The 21,870-nt window shown below is 40.4% G+C and overlaps 3 protein-coding genes across 3 annotated transcripts; 2 read left to right on the top strand and 1 right to left on the bottom strand.

Annotated features, from left to right (window-relative positions):
- Window positions 1–6: 6 nt before the first annotated feature.
- On the bottom strand, window positions 7–571 carry J4E78_002056 (uncharacterized protein; the record flags this gene model as incomplete). The annotated part of the gene is made up of 2 exons (XM_049362706.1): window positions 7–302; window positions 403–571. 2 exons carry the CDS (start codon window positions 569–571, stop codon window positions 7–9), a joined length of 465 nt encoding a protein of 154 aa, XP_049225298.1.
- Window positions 572–14,456: 13,885 nt separating this feature from the next.
- On the top strand, window positions 14,457–15,757 carry J4E78_002055 (uncharacterized protein; the record flags this gene model as incomplete). The annotated part of the gene is made up of 3 exons (XM_049362705.1): window positions 14,457–15,023; window positions 15,075–15,453; window positions 15,474–15,757. The coding sequence occupies 3 exons, from the start codon at window positions 14,457–14,459 to the stop codon at window positions 15,755–15,757; spliced, it is 1,230 nt and encodes a 409-aa protein (XP_049225297.1).
- Window positions 15,758–19,615: 3,858 nt separating this feature from the next.
- Window positions 19,616–20,345, top strand: J4E78_002054 (uncharacterized protein; the record flags this gene model as incomplete). Its single annotated transcript, XM_049362704.1, has 3 exons — window positions 19,616–19,995; window positions 20,051–20,117; window positions 20,169–20,345. 3 exons carry the CDS (start codon window positions 19,616–19,618, stop codon window positions 20,343–20,345), a joined length of 624 nt encoding a protein of 207 aa, XP_049225296.1.
- Between the last annotated feature and the right edge of the window lie 1,525 nt (window positions 20,346–21,870).

The following is a 21,870-nucleotide window of genomic DNA, read 5'->3' as shown; positions in this document are numbered from 1 at the left end:
GAACGCTCAATCAAATCCCTTCCAACCACACTTGAAATGGCGCTGCCATCCAGTGTACCCTTTATACATGGGTTGCCAATCTGCCGCGTTGAGATCCTGGCACCACATGTCTTTGGAAACCAGAGGAGCCTTCTTCTTGTTATCCTTACAAGCTTGCTCGCAAGTCTGCAGCCTCCATGGGTCACTTTCGATGCGATTTTCTGTTGTCATGTAAGGCCTGCATGGGATGCCCGGCATGGAATCGCAGCCGGTGACCTTCTTGCGGATCTCAAAATTGACTTTGGCCATATCACCATTGTGTGCTAGGAAAAGTTAGCGCGTGTCTAATAAGGCGATAAAGAGTTCACTTACGTTCATAAACGGTCACGTCAACTCCAAAAGGCATTGAATCACCGTACGGACGATTAACGCTCTGGATGTAGTCGGTGATTTTCGAGTCCTTGTTGTAACCGCGTACATTGTGGAAACCCGCGTGGAAGCCATTGGGATCGTACAAGTCCCATCCTAATTCCGCGTAGTCGTCGTACAAGAATTGCTGAAATTCCACTGTCCAGTGGCCGTTCCTGTCCATAGGTGTATGGCTAGGAGCTGGTGCTGCCGAAGTGGTGGACGACGAAGAACTGGTGGACGACGAGGACCTGCTAGACGACGAGGAACTACTAGACGATACCTTGGAAGAGCTTTTTGAGGTTGATGAACCCATGCTAGAGTACGTCCACGTGTTTGATGGCTCATCGGGATTGTTGTTTCCCTCATCATCATCCAAAGAGAGCGGTGCTCGGGTACATGCTGGGGCGTCGGAAGTTAGCGTGCCGGTAGTAGTCAGCGTTGTCGTGGTGTCGTAGCCTTTAGCCGGCTCGCAGATGGTCCTCGTGGCATCGATCAGCGGCAGACATACAGATGTAACCATCGTGGATGATGTACCACCGCCGAAGAAGCTATAGCTAGAAGGCATGGACGAAACGTCAAAACCCTCCGTGCACATGACGAAGCGATCAGTGATGGTGGTCCGCATGTTGTCGTCGCAATCTTCTGGGTCTGGTTGGTCCGCCGGTTTAGTTGGCGCAGGGCCAGGCTTCGGCCCACAACCGCCCGGAACGGTACAACCTGGGAGGCTACAAAGTTCTGGCGGGCATGGATCACACCCTGTTGGACCTGGACAGTATCCGTCGGCGCCTATGATACCCGTAGGCCGCGGGCCGGTATGACAACCGAAGAAGATGCACGGGTCACAGCCGAAGATACCACATGGAATGGTGAGCGAAATGGGCGGAACGACATCTTCAGGGCAGCCAGGCCCGAACCCTAGTCCCGCCCACCCGCATCCACACCCGAAAAGCTTACATTTAGGGTTCGTAGGTTTTGGAAACGATGTCGGCTTTGGCTTTGGCGGCTTGACTGATGGATCGTCATTGTCGCTATCGCTAGGACTGTCGCTGTCGTGATCCTTGTCACATTTGTGTGGGACACAAAGGCAGAAAGGCCGCTTGAAGAGCAAGAATGATGCGAGTCTCTGTGTGACGCATGCAGCGATACAGTTCTCCTCTTTGCACTCGGGGTCGCTGTCTGTAACAGAGTCTGGATCGCCTGGGTGACCATCCTTACCACCGTCGTCATCCGGGCCAAACCACCATAGATGACACCACTTGTAATTAGCTGGCTCAAGACATTCGTGCGGTGGTTCTTCATCGGGAGGGCGAGGGAACACATAGCCCACACAATACTTTAGGCACCACTCGAGGGAACGACACAATTCGGGACAGCCTACGCCTGTAGGCATCGGACTGGGAGGTATAGTGCTGCTCCCAATCACGATCGGAGCAGAAATGGAGCCACTTGCGGTGCTGCTTCCCGAGACACCAGGAGGGACGATGATGGAGCCGCTTGGGGTGCTGCTTCCACTCGGAGGGATAATGGTGATGCCATTCGAGGTGCTGCTTCCCGAGACCCCAGGAGGGACGATGATCGAGCCACTTGGGGTGCTGCTTCCCGAGACACCAGGAGGGATGATGATGGAGCCACTTGGGGTGCTGCTTCCCGAGACACCAGGAGGGACGATGATGGAGCCGCTTGGGGTGCTGCTTCCACTAGGAGGGATGATGGTGATGCCATTCGATGTGCTGCTACCAGGAATTCCAGTGGGGATGACGATGGAGCCACTCGAGGTAGTGCTTCCCGTGAAACCAGGAGGGATGATGATGATGCCATTCGAGGTGCTGATACCAGGAATTCCAGTGGGGATGACGATGGAGCCACCCGAGGTAGTGCTTGCCGTGAAACCAGGAGGGATGATGATGATGCCAGTAGAGGTGCTGCTACCAGAAATCCCAGTAGGGATGATGATGATGCCTTCTACAGTAGTGCTGCCTTGGACTGAAGTCAATCGAGTGCTCGGGATTGCGCTTCCAGACGATTGTGCAGCCGAACTGCCTTGAGCACTTGACTGAGCCACAGAAGATGAGCCAGAAGGCGCGACGAGTGATTCAGACGCGGACACAGAGGTACTAGGTGATGCCGATGACCATGCAGTCGAAGTGCTACCGGCTTGGCTGCTCGATATACTCGTGGGCGCTACAGATCCCGCGGAAGAACTCCACGCTCCAGAAGATGGGGCGGCTGATGATCCAACCACTGAGCTTGTCGGGGCGCGGGAAGATGGTGCAGTAGAGCTTCCTTGAATCGAGGATGCAGTGGGGGGCGGCACAACGACACTTGAGCCAGCTTGAGAGGATACTTGACTGCTCCAAGCTGCGGTGGACGACGGGACAGAAGACGGTACGGAGGATGCCCACTGAGAAGACGAGGATGCAGCTTGAGAAGACGAAGACGCAGCTTGAGAGGACTGTTGACTGCTCCAAGCTGCGGAAGACGACGGGGCAGGAGGCGGCACAGCAGACGTCCATTGAGAAGACGAAGACGCAGCTTGAGAGGACTGTTGACTGCTCCAAGCTGCGGAAGACGACGGGGCAGGAGGCAGCACCGAGGACGCCCATTGAGAAGACGAAGGCTGGCTGCTCCACACAGTAGAGGATGGCGCAACAGGTCCTTGCACTGATGACGGAGGCGCGGAGGCTTGCACCGAGGATGCCGACTGAGATGATGCAGCTTGAGACGAGGGCTGGCTGCTCCATACCACTGAGGATGGAGTTGCGGAGCCCTGTACTGAAGACACGATCGATGGGGGTGGGACAGCGACTGCAGAGGACGGGCTCGCAGAGCCTTGCACCGAAGACACAATGGACGGTGGCGGGACAGCGACTACAGAGGATGCGGAAGGTCGAGGTGAGCCTTGTATCGAAGACACAATTGTAGGCGGTGGTATAGCGACCACGGAGGACGGAGGCGGGCGGGGAGAGCCTTGCACCGAAGACACGATGGATGGAGGCGGGACAGCAACCACGCTGGAGGCGACCGGGGGATAGTGGACGCTGGTCGGTGGAACGACGGTACCTTGTACAGATGTCGTGACCGAGATCGGGTCGGTCGGAATTCCGTATTGTCGGGGAATTAAGATGGACGAGGGATCCGCCGCACCCTGGATTCCAGCCTGTCCGCTGCCGACCGTAGAAGCGACCGTAGAGGATGGAGAGCTGCCGGCGTAGCCACCGGTAGCGGCCAGCCCTAGAAGAGTGAAGACGGAAAAGCGCATCGTCGGAAGCTGCAGTCGTCGTCCGCAATTGCTTCGATTTTGAAGAGGGCGAAAGAGGGTTGAGGAAGCGAGTGGAAGGCGCGGTGGAGGGGAAGCTGTACGAGGCCGGTGGGCGCGAGCTGATATACAACAGAAGAGCTAGGCACAAGCGCTAGTCGGGTGGTGAGGGTCTCGAAAGTAGGGTCCGTGAGGAAGGCGCGACAGAGTGAGGGGCAAGTCCGCGTAGGCAACGGCGTGGCCAGCATGCTAAGTGAAAGAGTGTGCGACTACACACCGCTCGGGCTGGCAGAGGTGTCAAATGAATTGGAGCGCAAATGTTTATATCCTTGTCACCAAGAGCAGATCGTGGCAAGAGCCTCGAGAGCATTCCTCTGAGCTTGTAGTCATTGAACCCTGTCCGTAACATCACCGCTCTTGCTCCAGGAAGTGATATCACGTTGTACTCTTGGTAGGGTTGTTGTGTCCACTTCTCTTCCTGATCCTTGTACTTCCACATCTGCTGTACGTATATACCGGGTTTCAAGCTCACGTAAGAGCTGTTGACGATCTAGCTGCAAGTAGACACACCCATCGGTCTAGGTAGGTATGCTAGTGGGACTCGATTCACTCGGAGATTCGAGGTTAATACGCTGCGACTCACATTGATGATTCTAGCAAGCATGAGACGCGTGTTCCAAGCATTCTCATTATCGAAACAGACCGATCTGAATAGTTGCGACGCAACTGACTGCCACTCAATAGACTGACGTTGCAAGCGTATGCAACATCGTGAAAAGCGAGGACAGCGTCAGAGGGTAAGTTGTTGGAGATGGTGAGATGAAATGTGAACGACTATGACGAGATCATATCCAATGTCTACGTGGAAGCTGAACTCGAAAGGGACTGGGGTCTAGTTGCAGCACACGGGCGAACGTGGATGTTTTCCGAAGGAAGCAAACGGATGCGACGCTGCAACCAGTATAGGCCTAAAAAATATGAGGAGATACCTTGGGTGGTAGGCAGAACGCTGATTGAGACATGAGGATAAGTTGCGTTGATGATCGCACGTTTGCTGGTGACAGCGGCAATGATGAGATGGATGAGGAGACGAGCCACGCGACCTAGAGACGCGACCGCGATGCCCCACTTTCCGTGACACGCTAGACACGCATCAGGCGCCCCGCCGCCCCCGGGGCCTGCGGTCTTCGTCGAGATAGCAGCTTCTCTGTCTTTCGCGCTTAAGCCTAAGAAGTCTTTTTATAAAAGTACTTTAGTTATATATATTAAGAAAAAAATATTTAGTAATAGTAGTTTACTAAGCTATTTATTTAAAGTAGTTATTTTTATATATATTTATAGTAGCTTAAAATAACTTTATAATAAATATATAATAAGTTATTATAATAGCTTATAAAATAAAAATATTCTATACTATAAAACTAAAGTTAAAGCTTAAATAATATATTTATAAAAGTATATTTACTACTACTATTTTTATTTTTTTATTATAATTATAAATACTTTACTACTTTAAAATTCTTTTAACTACTATTTTTTTATTTTTACTAATAACTAAGTAGTTTATTTTACTTTTTTAGTTTTTACTTTAAATTTTAAACTTAATATAATTTATTATAAAGCTTTATTTACTAAAAAGCTATTAGTACTAGCTATATATATTAGATAAGTAACTACTAATTAATATAAAATATAAAAGATAGTAGAGTAATAGTATATTATCTAGTAAGAATAGATAAATTATTACTTTCTAGGTAATAATTTTCTAAATCTACTTATACTTATGCTAAGTTAGGTTATATAATATTATTTAACTATCTAGAATATAAGTTTCTAATAATATCTCTCTTTTTAGCTTTAATTTCTTAGAGTTAAGTAGAATAGGTTATTTTAGGCTAAAGTAAGCTATTTTATAAATTATTATTATTTAGTAATTAAGGCGTATATTAGTAGATATAGAATACGCTATTTTATAAAAAAGTTATTTTTTAAACTTATCTTTACTTTTACCTAGTAATTTTCTTACTTACTACTAAAATAGATAATAATAGAATATTATAGTAAATACTACTACCTACGCTAGTAGCTAGCGTCTTAGTAATATTATATTAAAATCTTTTAAATTTCTTAACTATTACTTCTATACTAACTAATAATAATTAGGTAAGTACTTCTAATCTTAATATTTTCTACTAGTAGCCTAGATAGCCTATAATAGTCTATTATAGGCTATTATAAAGTATTATAAGTTACTAAAATATAACTAAGCTAATATAATACTAGTAGATAACTATCTATATTATACTATTTATTTTACTTATATTTACGCTTACTTTTAATAACTTTACCTTATCTAGCCTTTAGAAGACCTATCTAAAGCTATTATAGCTTAGAATAGTCTACTATAAACTTTACTAATATTTTAAATATTTTTATAAAATATAGTAAGTAGGCTATAAACTCTTATTACTACTATATTATATTCTTCTTTACTAGTAGCGTTAAGTACTTTAAAAAAGTTAGCTATTACTTTATCTACCTACTAAATAAGAAAAAAATTCTAAAATACGCTAAGTATATTAGTTTTTTAAGTAGCTAGTTCTACGTTATAAATAGTAAGACTTACTATTAGTCTAAGTGCCTTAGGTGCTAGGTTCTTAACTAAGATTACTATATAGTAAGTTATAATACTCTATAATAGGCTATTATAATCTATACTAACTTATTATATAGTTCTCTTAAGTAGAATTAGATAATAGTTACTTTAATTATACTATTAGTAATCTTTTATAAAAGATTAATTAAAGCTCTATTACTATTTATAACTATAATCTACTTTATTAAGTTAATAATTAGAGCGCCTAGATTATATCTTTTACTAATACTAATAGTACTAAGGTTCTAGCTTTAGCTTAGTAGATTAAATCTATTTATAATTATACTACTTAAGAGATTTAGAGCTTTACTAATAAACTTCTAAAGATAGCTATAACTTTTAAAAAGATTATTAAAAAGTAAGTAGCTATTCTAAGCTATTATAGGCTATTCTAACTTCTAATAAATAATATTATCTTTATATAGAAAAGCTTTTTCTTTATAATAGTAAAACTTATTATTATTAGTCTACTACGTCTTTAGTTTATTTCTCTACTTCTAGTTACTCTAAAAAGTTAGTTTTAGCTTTTAATTAAGTTTGCGTAGCTAAGTAGAAGCGCACCTTTAATAATATAATAGAGAATAGTTCTAAGAAAATAAGTTTTCTCTATACTAGACTATTATAGGCTATTTTAACTTATAATAGTATATAATTATTAATTTTAAGAAGGTTTAGCTTAAGAAGATTATATTAAATAAAGCTGCTAAAATCTACACTTTTAAAAATAGTAGAGTTAATACTATCTAAGATTAGAAAAGTGTCTTTACTAAGAAAATTAAAGTAGCTAACGTAATTTATAATAATACTAAGAATAGGTAGAATACTTTATAATAGGCTATTCTAGGTTATTTTAGTAGTATATAGCTTAATTTTAGAGTATTAGGTACTAGTTTAGGTATTTAGTAGTAAATCTAGTAAAAAAGTAGCCTTTAAGTATAATATTTAGAACTTTTAGCTTATTTTAGGTTATTCTAACTTATAATAGGCTTTAATAGCTTATTCTCTAGCGTATACTTAGCTTAGCAAGAATTACTAAAGTCTTATAAAATCTATCTTCTAAGTAACTTATAGAAATATAATATTTTATCTTAAAGTCTAAGATTTATAAAAAACTAATAGAAGTAAAGCCTTATAATATAGAATAAGTTATAATAATCTATAATAAGTATTATATAATTATTATAAGAATAGCTAAGGTAAGCTATTAGGCTATAGTACTATTAAATACTATATTAAAAAACCTAAATTAGAAAAAAACTAGTAAAGATATACTTAGTTTTATTCTCTAAGTATTATTTTAACTTATTTCTTTTCTTCTTAGAAGACTGTCTATAGCTCTACTTAAGTTTTTTCTTTTTAAACTAATATTAAAGCTATATACTTTTATTATTTTAAAACTTTTATAGCGCCTTTATACTAATCTCTAGCTCTAGTTTCTAAGAGTTTTTCTTATTAGAGTAGCTTTACTATTTAATAAAATACTTTTACTAATTATTCTTATTACGCCTTTAATCTAAGATTTAGTTAATATTATATACGTTATTACTAAATTTATATATAGTATTAATACTTTATATTAGTAGGTATAATAATTATTTAGTTAGCTTATATAGTTCTAGAAGTAATATATAAAAGACTAAATAGACTACTTTTAGTTTAAGTATATTAATCTTAAATATAGATAGGCTAATCTAGGCTATTATACGCCTAGAGCCTATATACTTCTAATCTAGCTTTTTCTTTAGCCTAGTAAAACGTATATACTAATTAGAGATTAAAACTTAATTTTCTACTTTAAATAGAAGAGGTATTTTTTTCTTATTAGTATATACTTTCTAATAAGTATTAGCTATAATAATTTTTTTTTTATACTTAGCTTATAAGCTAAGTACTTTTATAGTAGTAGAGAGCTTTATAGAGCTTTCTCTATTACTCTAGACTATACTAAGCTAGTCTACTTCTTTTAGGTTTATACTATAATAAGCTTAAAAAAGAGTTATACTAGTAGTTACGTAAATACTATTATTATACGTAAATTTCTTAATAAATATCTATAGAGTCTAGTTATTCTATTCTAGCGTATAGTAATACTATAAGTACTATTCTAGTATTTAGTTTTACTACTTAGTTTAACTATTTATCTAAAGATAGAATATAGATATAAGAACTTTTCTAGAGTTTAAATAGTATTAAAAGATATTCTAATACTTTATATTTATTAGTAAGCTTCTATTTAAGATAATCTACTTTAGAATACTATATAAGTAGATAACTTTATATATTTAGACCTAAGCAAGGTTTAAGCTATTCTAATTATCTCTTACTAAAATATAATAGGCTATCTTAGTAAGTCTATATATAATAACTAGTATTATATTATAAACTTAGCTTTATATAGTACTAGAGAAAAGCTCTATAATAAAATCTATAGTAGCTTTCTTCTAGAGTTAATCTAGAGAAGGTAGAAGTTCTAGTAGACTATATAGTTTATAGTAAGCTAGCGTTACTTTATAGTAGGCTAAGCAATTATAATAATACTTAGTAACGTTCTTTCTTATACTTTTCTAAGTATATTAACGTTAGAGCTTTTCTAATATACGTTTTACTCTAAAATATTCTACTAGTAGGTTATTATAGTACTTTATAAGTACTTTTAACTTACTTTCTATATTAGTAAGCTTCTAAAAGTAACTATAACTTATAATAGATTTTAATAAGTTTATTTATTTTATGTCTAAGTCTAATTCTTCTAAAAAGAATTTACTAGCCTTATTAGAGGTATTTTAATCTTTTATAAGCTCTTACTATTTTAGTTTAATTTAATTAACTTACTTAAACTTATTAAGCGCTTTACTTAATTTATTTAGTAGTTTTAGTCTAGAACTAGACCTTATTAGCGCAGCTATAGCTAAGAAGGCCTTTTTACTTTTATTAAAAATAATATCTCTTATAGGCTATATAAAGGCTTTATTATACTTCTAGGCTAGCTTCTATAACTTAGCTATATAATTAGAGTAGCGTAATAGACTATTTACTAAATTAGTACTTCTAGAATAATAAATTAAGTTAAAATTATATTACGTAAGTACTAAGTAAGACTAAACTTAATAATAGTTAAGAGCTTTAGTTTTTATAAACTACTTAAGGTTTACATAATTAGTAAAGATTTTAAAATAAATACTCTTAAGATAATATTACTAATATTCTAAACTTTTAATAATAGCTAATAGTTCTTAGTTATATATATTATAATTATACTCTACTATAATAAGCTTATATAAATAGAAGTTAACTAGGTACTAGTTATCTAGCTTAGGTAATTCTATAATATATTAGCTTAGAATATCTAATATTATACCTCTAGATATATTAACTTTAACTTTTATTTTATAATCTCTTTTAAAGTAAGCTAAGATTAGTTTCTTTAAGAAAGAGTTCTTAAGCTTATAGAAAGCTTTTCTAGTAGCTTTACTAATATTTAAAAACTAGCTTTTCTCTCTTTATATAGCGTAGCTACTTTTAGCTACGCTTAGGCTTTTCTAGATTAAAATAGTTAATAGTAAAGCTAATTTAGAAAAACTAGTAATAAATTAGTAATAGTAGTTTATAAAGCTAATAAATACCTAAATATTATAAACTATATATAGCTTAGACTAATTCTAAATAGTCTTAATATAGTTTTAGTTAATCTTAATTCTATTAGGTATAATAATATAACTAAAGTACTTAGTGCGTTAAGTATACTACTTATACTTACTAAGCTTTAAATAAAGCTTAGCCTTACGTAGTCTCTATAAGACTTTCTTAATATATACTTTATATTCTTTAAGAGTGTTTAAGAAGATAAAAATATTATTTAGATAAATAATATATAATATATTAATTAGACTAATAAAAGTCTAGTTAATATATATCTAAAACTAAGTAGATATATTTATAAAGCTAAAAGGCATTATAGTATACTTAAAATAACTATATTAGGTGTAAAATATAGTTTTCTACTTATCTTCTTTCTAGATATAAATTCTATAGTAAGTCTCTTATATATCTAGCTTAGTATAGTACTTAGCTTATACTAAGCAGTCTAAAGACTCTATAATTAAAGATAGTAAGTATTTATTTTTAATTATAATCTTATTTAAGCTATAATAGTTAATATATAGTCTTATAGAGCTATTCTTCTTCTTAATAAAGAAGATAGGTATACTAGCTAGTAACTTTAAGCGTCTTATTTACTCTTATACTATATACTCTTCTAAGTACTTTCTAAAAAGCTCTAACTTAGTTTAAGAAAGATTATATAATAGTATATATAGTAGATTTATTCTAGGTTCTAAGTTTAAAGCTAAGTCTTATAGGCTATACTTAGTAATAATTACTAAGTTCTTTTTAGAACAAATATTAATAAACTCTATATATAGTAGAGGTATATTACTTATTTAAGCTAAGAATAAGTTATTCTAACCTACTACGCCTACTAGATAGATATACACGTTTACACTAGAATTACGTATACTCTTTTTAAATAATTAAGTATCTTCTACTATAATCTTTTAAAAAGAGCTAACCTCTTTAGCTTTATTATCTCTAAAGAGTATATACTATAAAGTATAGTTTAATCTAGAGTTATAGTAATTAATTTATAGTAATTTTAAATATATAGTATACCTATTTAGGTTAGATACTATAAATAAAATATACTACGTCTTTACGTAGCTCTATAAATTAGTAATAGTAATATCTACTTTAGTTATTTTATAGATAGTAAGCTTTCTACTATTAACTTTTTTTATAAAAAGGTTTAGTAAAGAATTAATAACTAATTCTTACTTCTTTACTAATATAGTAGAGATAAGATTTAGTTATAAACTACTATTAATTATTACCTCTTTAGGCTTAAATATTTTAAGAGTAAACTTTACTATTAAGAGTTAAAATAGAGTAAACTATAAGGCCTTGCGTAGTATTTCTATATTCTTATTTTTTTTATTTAAAAAGATATAAGTAGTAAGGTAGAAGATTAATTTTTCTACTTTTAGTTTTTTTCTAGCTTAAACTTATTAGTAAACTTACTTATAGTATTAGACTTATTAGCCTTTAGATATTTATTCTTATAATAACTAACTTTACTATATTTATAGTATATAATTTACTTTTTAGATATATTATTATTACCTAAACTATTTCTTTTTAACTTATTCTAAACTAATCTAGCGTACTTAGCGTTTTTTAAGAGTTTACTAGTACTCTAAATATTAGATTAATCTTAGGTAAGTTAAAGTCTATTCTTTCTAGGTAGTTATAGCTTATTTTTTATAATATAGAACTTTTATTAGAAAATAAAGTTAGTATATTTTTTTACTTATAGAAGTGTAAAATATTAGTCTATAAAGAGTAAGAGTAAGCTTTTTTTAATATTATTTTATAAGGCTATAGTATACTCTAGTACTTATATATTTAGTATTTAGTTTAATTTAAGTTTCTTTTATAATAGTCTTATATAATCTAAAAAGTTTATAGAATTCTAATTACTACGCTATATAGTGCGCTTAAAGTAATTATAAGTATATTATTTATACTTTTATAAAAAACTAAGTAAGTTTAATATAATATACTTAAGGTTTACCTATAATAGTGTCTAGGTAGAGTTCTAGTATCTCTCTAATACCTAATAAGTATACTATAGAGTTTTTAATAGCTTAGAGATATATATAGTACTAAAATCTACTTTCTATATCTCTATTATAAAGCTTTATAGTATATAAAAAAAGTATAACTTATAATTTTACTTTTAGTAATTATATTATACTTAGTTAGTTTTTAAGAATAACTATAAAAGTTTAAGTCTTAGAAAGTCTTTAGTAAAGAGAGTATTCTCTAAGTAAGTTATAAATAGCGCTTTTATATTTTTTTTAAAAGTAGTTAAATTACTTATAGTAACTCTAGCGTAAAGGTTTTATAACTTAGCTAGCTTAATACGCTTTAGTTAAAGAGTTTTCTAAGTATAAAAGCGTTATAGCTTCTAGTCTAGAATAGCCTCTTCTAGAATATTCTAAGTCTTATTAAAAGTAAGAATATAATTCTATAGTAATAGTAGTAGAATTAGGCTATTACTAACGTTATTATCTATCTTAGATATAGAAGGTATTAGCTTATATACTTTCTTTTTAATAAAAGTTAGTACTAATAAACTTATAGCTAATACTACTATATTAAATAGTTTTATATTATTATTAATATTTATTAGTGTATAACTATTACTATAAGTATTATAAGTAGATATTATATAATATAGGCGTATTATAAGGTAAATAATTTAAATATTAGATAAGTAACTACTAATTAATATAAAATATAAAAAATAGTAAAGTAATAGTATATTATTTAGTAAGAATAGATAAATTATTATCTTTTAAGTAATAATTTTCTAGATCTACTTATACTTGCGCTAAGTTAGGTTATATAATATTATCTAACTATCTAGAACATAGGTTTCTAATAATATATATATAAAAAAGCTAGTAAATACTTTATAAGCTTAAAGTAATAGTAGCTATATTTATATTTAAGTAGCTTAATAATAGTATATAATTTACTTAAGTAATAGTATAAAGTTACTAATATTTTAGTTTTTAGCTTTTTTAAGTTTTATACTAATAAGCTTATAAAGCTAAAAGTACTACTTTAAAAGCTATTTTTAGTATAGCTATAGCTTATACTTATTAAAAAAAAATTTTTTAACTAAGTAAAAAAACTTAAGTAGTAAATAGTATTAGTAAATATATTAATTAATTACTATAATAAGTAATTTTAATAGTAGTAAAAAAAAAAAAAAGCTAGTATTATAAGTTAGTTTTAAACTTTTATAGTATTTTTAGTTTATATAAATAAGTAGTATTATAAAAAGAAAAATCTACTTCTAGACTAGCGCCTTAGTAAATAAAACTAGAATTATATTAATACATTAAGGGTTAAGATAGCGGCTATTAGGCTATCTATGATAGAGCACGTCAAGATGCCACTACACAACATATCTGCATTCAACTTATTACCTTGAAATCCTTCCGGCCACATCCCGCACTAGAAATGCGCGCCACCACCTAAGCCCGCCTGATGCTACGGCGCATGCGTTCCACGATCATCCGTCCTCCGCGTCCCTCACGTTCTACACGTCTCGTCGATTCACTACCTATACAAGCCGTAATATTAGTCCGCGATACGTTCGACCCGGCATCATATTAGCACACTATACAGCCCACTATACAGCCCAGTCCGCAGGAATACCTATCCCTGGGAGATGCAATCATGGGAAAGACTAGGCTAGAGGCAGCAATGTGCTTGAGAACGTCGCGCTACATCCTGTCTATCATAAAGCTTGTGGACCTGCATTGCTATTTTCATCCAGAAATCAGTTATGCATGAGCCTGGGTACACACCCACGCCTGGGTCTTGCACCACCTGCAAAGCCTTTGCTCTAGCCCTATGAAGATGCGTTTGGGTAGCCGGACATGGAATAGCCACCGCGAACATTTGTTGGATCGACGACGTTGAAGACTCATGGGTTCCGATGAGCCTCTGAATAGCATTCGACATACCTCATTTTTCTTGCTCAATCGTCGACAGAACCTTCTCCGTGGCATGAGTACCGGGGAGATGACTGGCTGACTGAGGTACGAAACAACCAGTGATTTGGGGTTCTGTAGTTCTCAGAAAGATTGTTTCGTATGGCTTTCGATATCATGGCTTTCCGGTATATGGCATTTTCATGTCCGAATGCTTCGCGGCTACATTCTCACATCCCGAGGTCACCTTGACCGCATTTAGCAAATTGAAACCAATGTCAACCATACATATAGCGTGTTATGTGGCCCTGGACCAGAGGCTGGGTAGCTTAGGAAAACGTCTTTACGCATCACACAACCCGTGGCCAAGCATGCTTCATCAGTGGTTGCACTTTCCTTTCCAAGACCTTCGTCATAGAAGACACGCGCGCAAATTGGGATGTGGAACAATCGCTCCTTCACCTACGAAGTCACTGTGGCAGCCTCCAATAGCCGCTAGTCTTGCGCCTTGCCTCTTGTATCACGCTGTTCGTCTTGCTGACGTTCCTTGTATCTGTTGCTTCGTTCAGTTTCCCTGGCAGCGATCAGCGACATGACCTTCGTCACCGCCCTTGTCGTCGCGGTTGCCATACACACAGTTATCAAGACTCCGCTGGCCTCCGCACCCATCTCAGACCGCAACATCACCCGCGTATCTTCAAATTCGACCAGCCGTGAACCCAACGGACTACACCCCACGGTGGCCTTCTGGGACGATGATTATGCCGCGGAGGAGGATTGGAACAAGAATGCAGCCAAAGGAGGCGCCCTGATCTGTGGTCTCGAAGGCTCTGATCAGACCGCAGGCCGTCAGATGAAAGATACTCGCGAACCCCCATCTGCTGCAAGGCCTTACAATAGTGACCTCAAGATAGAGCTTCAGGACTGGTACTGGCGAGAAACTAGCTCATCGTCGTTCAGCTGCAGCTTTTCTGAGCACTGGCATTTCTCACATGCGATGCGCTCACTTGGTCTCGACGGACGGCCGACTTCAGCAGGCGGAGATAACCAGTGCTATAGGGTCGAGCATTGGGACCCAGAGAAAAGAGATAATGAGGGCAACCAGATCCCGGCTATCAATCAGTGGTACAGCACAGCAGGTAACAACAAGCAATACAGAGTGAGTTTAGGCTTGCGTATGAGCAGTAGTTAGATGCTGACGGCGTTACAGGCAACAAAGGCGCATTTTGAATTCGGAATCAACACCAAAGGAGGCGCTATCTATGGTCTCTTCCTTGAAAGCCCTCAAGCATCCGCCAAGACTATCTGGGGCGGTGGTACGAAGGAGCCGAACAAAGACGACCTACCTCAACTTCGCGCTTTCTCAGACATCATCTGGGGATTTTGGGTTCGTAACAACCCCAATATCAAGAACATTCGCTACTTCTTCATGATAGCCATCTCCAACGAGGTGACTAATCAAATCATCGCTTCTTGTCTACGCGACCGTAACACCGAACTAAGCGAGTGGCCGGGAACCGACTTCTCTACCACTACGGATCAGGGCCATGCGCTACTAGGCAAGTCGCGTTCAACTCCGATGACATACAGTAAGACTAACCCAAACCAGGATCTCCAAACGGTGCTGGGTTCGCTTACTTTCTCATGCAGCACAAATTACAACTTGGCCAAAAGACCATCAGCAAGATCACTATCTTCAGGCCGGAAACAGACGACGACGTCAGCCTTGTCGACGCATCTCTGTGTTTCCACGTGGTCGATGGCCCGCAGCCACCACCTGACGATGCTCATATGGAAGGGACTGATCGCCTGAAAGCTCGACTTGTGCAAGAGACAAATTCAAAAGATTCATCCCCCAACAGCTTGGTCAGGGTCCACGAGATCTACATGTAGCCAACGGCTAGTGGGCGTTTCAGACATGAGGATGGTGTAGGCAGACATGCAAACACAGACTTGATGTACGAATTCCGTGTACTGTCTCCAGGCTTCTACAGCGAGCCAATTTTAGTACATGCGCGAGTATTGTATCTATTCATTTCGAATGCTCCCCTTATTCTGTATGGTAAACAGACATCCGTGGTGGACTCTCCGTTCATCTCACTCCGATTGTGTGCATAAATGCGGGTAATTTCTCAGAAGGGTTATTGCGCAGCGGGAATCTTTCTTAGCGAGTACTGCAAGTAAGGATCTGCCAAATGAGACTACAAGCATATGTTGGGAGCAAAAGGCGCATATCAGCCGTCTTCGTTGTGGACGGCTGGGGGTGTGAAATCGTCTCATCGTCATCACCGAATTAGGGAAGGTGTACCGATGGTCTGTGCGATTGAGCTGGCCATTTCTCTTATTGGATCAGCATTGATTGACGTTCAAACACTCAAGTATTGATCAAGACGACTAATTGCTTCGATGCGCGACCGAAATGGCCCTATTTTGCGCCCACGCATACAGTCGTGAGGGCATGCTGCCCCTAGACATTACGGGCCTGCGCCAATCCGTTCATGCCACACCCTCTTGCGACACATCCTAAAGCTACAAATTACAACCATAGAGAAAGAATAGAATGCGCCTTTGACTCAGACTGCGGTCTGGTTCTCAATCACAACCATTCATGGATCCCGCACACCAAAGTGCAGACGCAACAACTCGCGCGAAGCAAGACCGGGCATCATCCTGGGTCGAAGGAAGGCGCGTACTGCATTTCGTTGAAACCGACACCTTCAAAGCTTCTTACCGGATGCGCCCATCGCACAGTTCACAGCTCGCTGGGACTCTCGCGACCCGATGTTGTTGACTATGGTCACTCGGCGTATGGTGGAGGTTGTGCATCAGTGCTATCACGCATAGCCAGACGAAGGTCGGTAGGACTGCTGAGGGACGGCGAGGACAGCAGAGGTGCGTGGAGACGCGCATTGAATCTCGCGCAAACGGGTTCCAGGTGTGTAAGGTCTACCGTTGACCGTGCTGTTTCCCCGTGTAGCGACTCGCTATCCCTCCTCGAAAAGAGGCGTCTCCAGAACCCCGGCCTCCGCTCTGTGAGCGCCTTCCATTCAATGTCCTCCGGATCCTGACATTTGCCAAAGTCGACGTATCTGGAGACGCTTACGACATAGGTTGATTTCGGAAACCTCGACTCGTCTGCGCAATTTCCAATGAACAGCCTTCGCGGAGTTATTTCGATGACCACTTCGGTAGGGCAGGCGGTGCACCGCAAGGCTTTATCAACATAGCCATCCTTGAGGTCCTCAGGATCATGATACGTGTAGAAGCGAGAGACAGCGTTTCTTATACCACAACCCATGGAATATATATTGAGGACCGAGTTCAGGTGTGGACATAACGAGTATGGAATCCCAAATACTACGGCCTTGGGGTCTACATCCTCGACTTCCGGAATACCACTGACCCATCTCTTTCTCAAAAGCAAATGACCATCACAGGGTAATGCATAGATGTCACTGCCCCACCGTTTTGACCCCTGTTGATGAACGCCTTCAGGGCGCAGGAGATTGTGTCCATACCGAGGGGAGTGCCGGAACCCGCGCATCATCTCGTGGACGGTCTCCCAGTCCAACCCGTCGAACTTTGTTGTGCGCCGTTTGCATATCGTCCTGGTCCCGTACTTGAAGGCGGCTGGGGCGTTTTGACCCCAGATATCCCGACTACCAGGTGATTTGCGCTTATGGTATGAGCCGCAATGATAACATATGATATGGTCCGGATAGTGCTTGTCGAAACACAGAATTGAGAACCTCGCTCGCTCAGCCTCATTCCCTTCTTTCTTGATCAGGGCGAAAGGGTTCTTGATGGAGCGGACCAATGTATTCGAGTGGTGGCTCGTCATTGCGAACGTCGCCATAGATGATAAAGGTAGAAGTTCCAATATCGTCCGGAATAAATGCCGAGGCAGTCTGTATAATTGAGTCTGACGGCCAGATTCCCATGGTTTGGGAATATTCATGGGTGTTTCTGTGTGTTGAGTCATGTCGTAAGTCTGGTTTCGTGTTTGCTGGATGCTGTGGTCAGAGATGACTTCTACGCTGTAAACCTTGGAGGGTTTGGGATCTTAGACGATCATATATGCTCCGAAACTCAGCGTTGTGCGTCAGATTTGGCGCGTGCGCGGCTATCATTTTGGGAGGTAACCACAGGCAGAAGGTATGTTGACCATTACGTGGAGTTGATTGGGCTTATCAAGTTGCAAATGCAATGCTCGGTACCGCGGGGTGGCCAGAATCCGTGTCGCATGTTGCTGCATACACATCACTGAATCTTGATAAGCAAACACCTCATGAGCCAATGTATGCTTCTACCTTAGAATAATTGTGCAGAATTCGACACGAATCGGCAGCTACCATTGGCGTCGCGAGGACCATAGCGACAAGCCACTCACAACTAATGCCATGCGGACTGGGCCAGCGTGGAGTATGATTTTATGATAAGAGTGGCGGTAATCAACGATAATTCTAAAGAACACACGGGGTTTTACTCCACATCGGTGGAATAGGTCGTAATTCTCACAAGCGGCTTTTGTTCTTACCCCTCGTCTGAACGATTTATAGTCGTCATCGAGCGGAGGAGATAACGCTATCCAGGCGGCGCCCTGGGAAGAAATGTTGGAGTGTCTCAGGATGAGCCAATGCGGAGTATTTGGGCAGGCGATCTAGCTTCCGGGTTAGGTCTTCCGTGATGGCTGTGAAAGTAGTGCGGAACGTAGATATTGTGGCTACGTCTGGGTAGACGTCAGTCGTGTTTTGCATGTCAAAATGACGCGCGACGGCTTTGAAGTATTGCACGTAACCGGAGCTGAGTTTGTAGGTGTAAACCTCGATAAGACCCGATGAGTTCACTCTGGCAGCAGATATGGAGGTCGGGTGCATCGTGATGCCAAAAGGGCCGTGTTGTGAAATAAGTTTGGTTGTGCATGCTTACACGCATGCGAAGAGAACAAAGGTCCGGATCGTCGAAAAGATCTTTGCGGGTTTTAGTAATCAACGGTTTCCTCAGGGTCTTCCCTAGTCACCTACGTAATTTCTGCTTACCTGGATAACCACACGCCGCAAGCGTTGGCGGAAGCGGCTACGCGACATGCTTCCCACTCCAAGATCAGAATAAATAACAGGCGCTACTCTACGACTTGGAAGAAAGGCATGGATATCACGGAAACGAGCTTTAGTATGACCGCAATGCATGCCCGGATGATGTAAACGTCACGTGACTTGTGCAACCTTCTCTATCGATGTAGGAGCAAGAGTGAATCGATGCATGGAAAGACCTCCGAATGTAGGTAGACAGATATTGAGACGTCTCAGAGGCCATTCTATTCTTGAGCATGCGTCCATGCACTGCGGAGAGCCTGACACAGGACCCGAGTAATCCGCCCACCTGCGCTATACCAAGGCTAGCCGGCATAGCCACCCAACGTCAACGTTCATTGGCCAAAACACATACTCGGGGGAGTAAACAAAAGATCTCGCTGTCTCACTACTGCTGCGTAGTACCGTTGTCGTGCCGGAGCGACACATCGATTGGCTGACGATGCCAAAAAGCGCCTCGTGTGTACACGCGGCTCTGATGCACTTGCGGCTATGTGCTTTTCGCTGTTGCCTGAGAGATGATGAGACGCTATCCCAGTCGGTGATGTGACTTAAACACACCTGTAGACTTCAGTTTGTCTTTGTTGCACCAAGCCATCTGGCTCTTTTCGTCTTCACCTCCATTTTCAGATACCAACAGATTACCCAAACCAACAAGATGATCATGGCGCAGGAACGTTCTCTTCGCGTACTGAATTTGTTTGCCAGTGCCCTCACAACACCTTTCCTCATTGCCATCACCGTTCTCTCGCTGGAGTCCCATAGTTACCGGTATTGGTACGACCATCGCGATGTAACTACATTCTGCTTCGGCTATATCCCCCTCGCCATGACTGCGGTTGCTTCAACGGTGAGCATTGTCCACCAACGAAGGCACGATCGTATGCCAGGCCCCAAGTTCGCTCTCCTAGACGGATTGGCGGGTATCGCCTATCTTGCAATACTCATTCCGATCTGGGCAGTCGAGGTTGACGATCTGGGGTCAGCGGGATATGGCTTCTTGGCTGGATACGCAACAGCTCCCATGATTGTCAATATGTAAGTTGTTCAAAGTCCGAGCCAGTCATCAGTAGGGTTGCTAACATGATGACAGGTTTGTCCACTTCTACTTCTTTGCTTGCAAGGCTCGAGCGATGTGGTTTGCGTTGCGTACTCCGACGGTACATGAGTGCCCCAACTGTCACCACGACCTGACGGTGGGAATCCCACAGATCAAAGAGACGAACAAGGGTGGAGCGCGGTACAGCTTGCTGCGTGGAGAAGACTATCTCGATGCCGACGCTGATGCCGAGCGCTACATCGATGAGAGCGCGAGGGCTTCCGAGGAGCAGCTCCGACCTGAGGGTGATGACAAGGAAGACAAGGGCAAGTCCAGCATCGATGTCTGAGATGTGACCTGGCCTGGTTAGCTCTCGAGCTCTCATGTTGTCGCATCAGAAATCACGCCCGAGTGTGAAACGATGAAGGGGTTGGCGCTGTGATATCGGATATATTGCGAAACGACTCGCATGAGGGAACCGTTCTGCGGTCAAAGTTAAACGAGATTGGTCTTGCGGTGATGGTGCAAGAGAGACGTATCATGTGTACGACACATCTTTTCTTAGGCTGGTGGGATATCTGGGATTCATTCGCGAAGGGTTTGCGCTGTCGTTATTTATTGGGCTCAACGTATCTACATCTGTTCGATCATACGTTCGTATCATATGTGGTTATATGCATCAATCGATTGCCTATTCAGACATATTGAGGCGGGAATCTCTCGCCTTGGTCCCACTGCAGATTGCCACGTCAGTGATGATTCTCTTCTAGTATGAGAAGTAAGACTTACATGCTCCGCGATACACCCTCCCTCCCATCGAAAACGGTCAACGACTTCCCCAAAACTTCCGGTGCGATAGTTAAGCCAGCTTTGTGGGGACTTGAACGCTGTACGTAATGGTGTGATGCTCTGCGAACTCCAGATTGGAGAGAGGATGTTCCAGGCGGAGTCAGACCCGTTCTGTGCAGCGGGGTTGTGGTTCTATACGTGGTTAGCCGTCATTGATCCTCTTGAAGACGTCGTGACCCTCTTACAATGTAGTCTTTGGCTATGTATTTGAACGCCTCACTGATGTCCTTCTTGTAGATAAAAGCTTGGGCGAAGGCTTCGGCACGCGTAACTGTCTGCGCTTCGGTTGTGTTCATCACACGCACGCACGGTGCTGGCTTTGTGGGACGCGCCTGGCGGGCTGCAAGTATATCTGACCTGCTATGTATCTCGGCTGGGGCCGCCAGGGCTACAAGAGGTGCAAGCATGATACAGAACAGGGTTGTGAAGCGCATTTTGAGGATGATGTCAATATGGCGGCGCTGCGGTAGCGTGAAGATGGAATTGGCAACGAACGTACAGGCGCGAGCACACTTATACCGCGAGCACCATACTTGAGTATCACCGTTGCTCCTCGCACAGACGTGTGATCAACACCAGACTGACAATTTACGGCACAATCTCCCAAATTGATGCGCCGAGCTGCCCCACCGGCAATATTCCGGGGCATCTGCGAGGCGATGTCACCATTCGTGGTATAAAGAACGCTGTGGCCTTGGGATGTTATCGACGTCTCAGGTTACGGTCGGCAGTTGTCGTGGCAAGCATGGTCGCTATCGTCGCAATGTGTAGGGCTGGACAAGGGGCTGGGGCTGGCTCAGATAGACAAGGACGCGAATTGGGCCGAAGCTTCCAGGGACGATGACGTTTGCGCACGTGTGGGGCCGACGCGTCCGGAATGCTGACTCATGCACGCGCGGAAGGACAGACATGCGCTCGCAAGCAAAGAGACCTCGGCAGCTTGACAAACATGACGCGATTTCTCTACCCTACCACGATTGCGCGTAAACTACCAGGACATGGCCCACCGCCCTCACAACAACTCA

This window comes from Alternaria triticimaculans (genome assembly GCF_023758025.1).
Source record: "Alternaria triticimaculans strain BMP 0046 chromosome Unknown scaffold_2, whole genome shotgun sequence".
Taxonomy (NCBI): Eukaryota; Fungi; Ascomycota; class Dothideomycetes; order Pleosporales; family Pleosporaceae; genus Alternaria; species Alternaria triticimaculans.
This window is presented reverse-complemented; position numbering and strand designations above follow the sequence as displayed.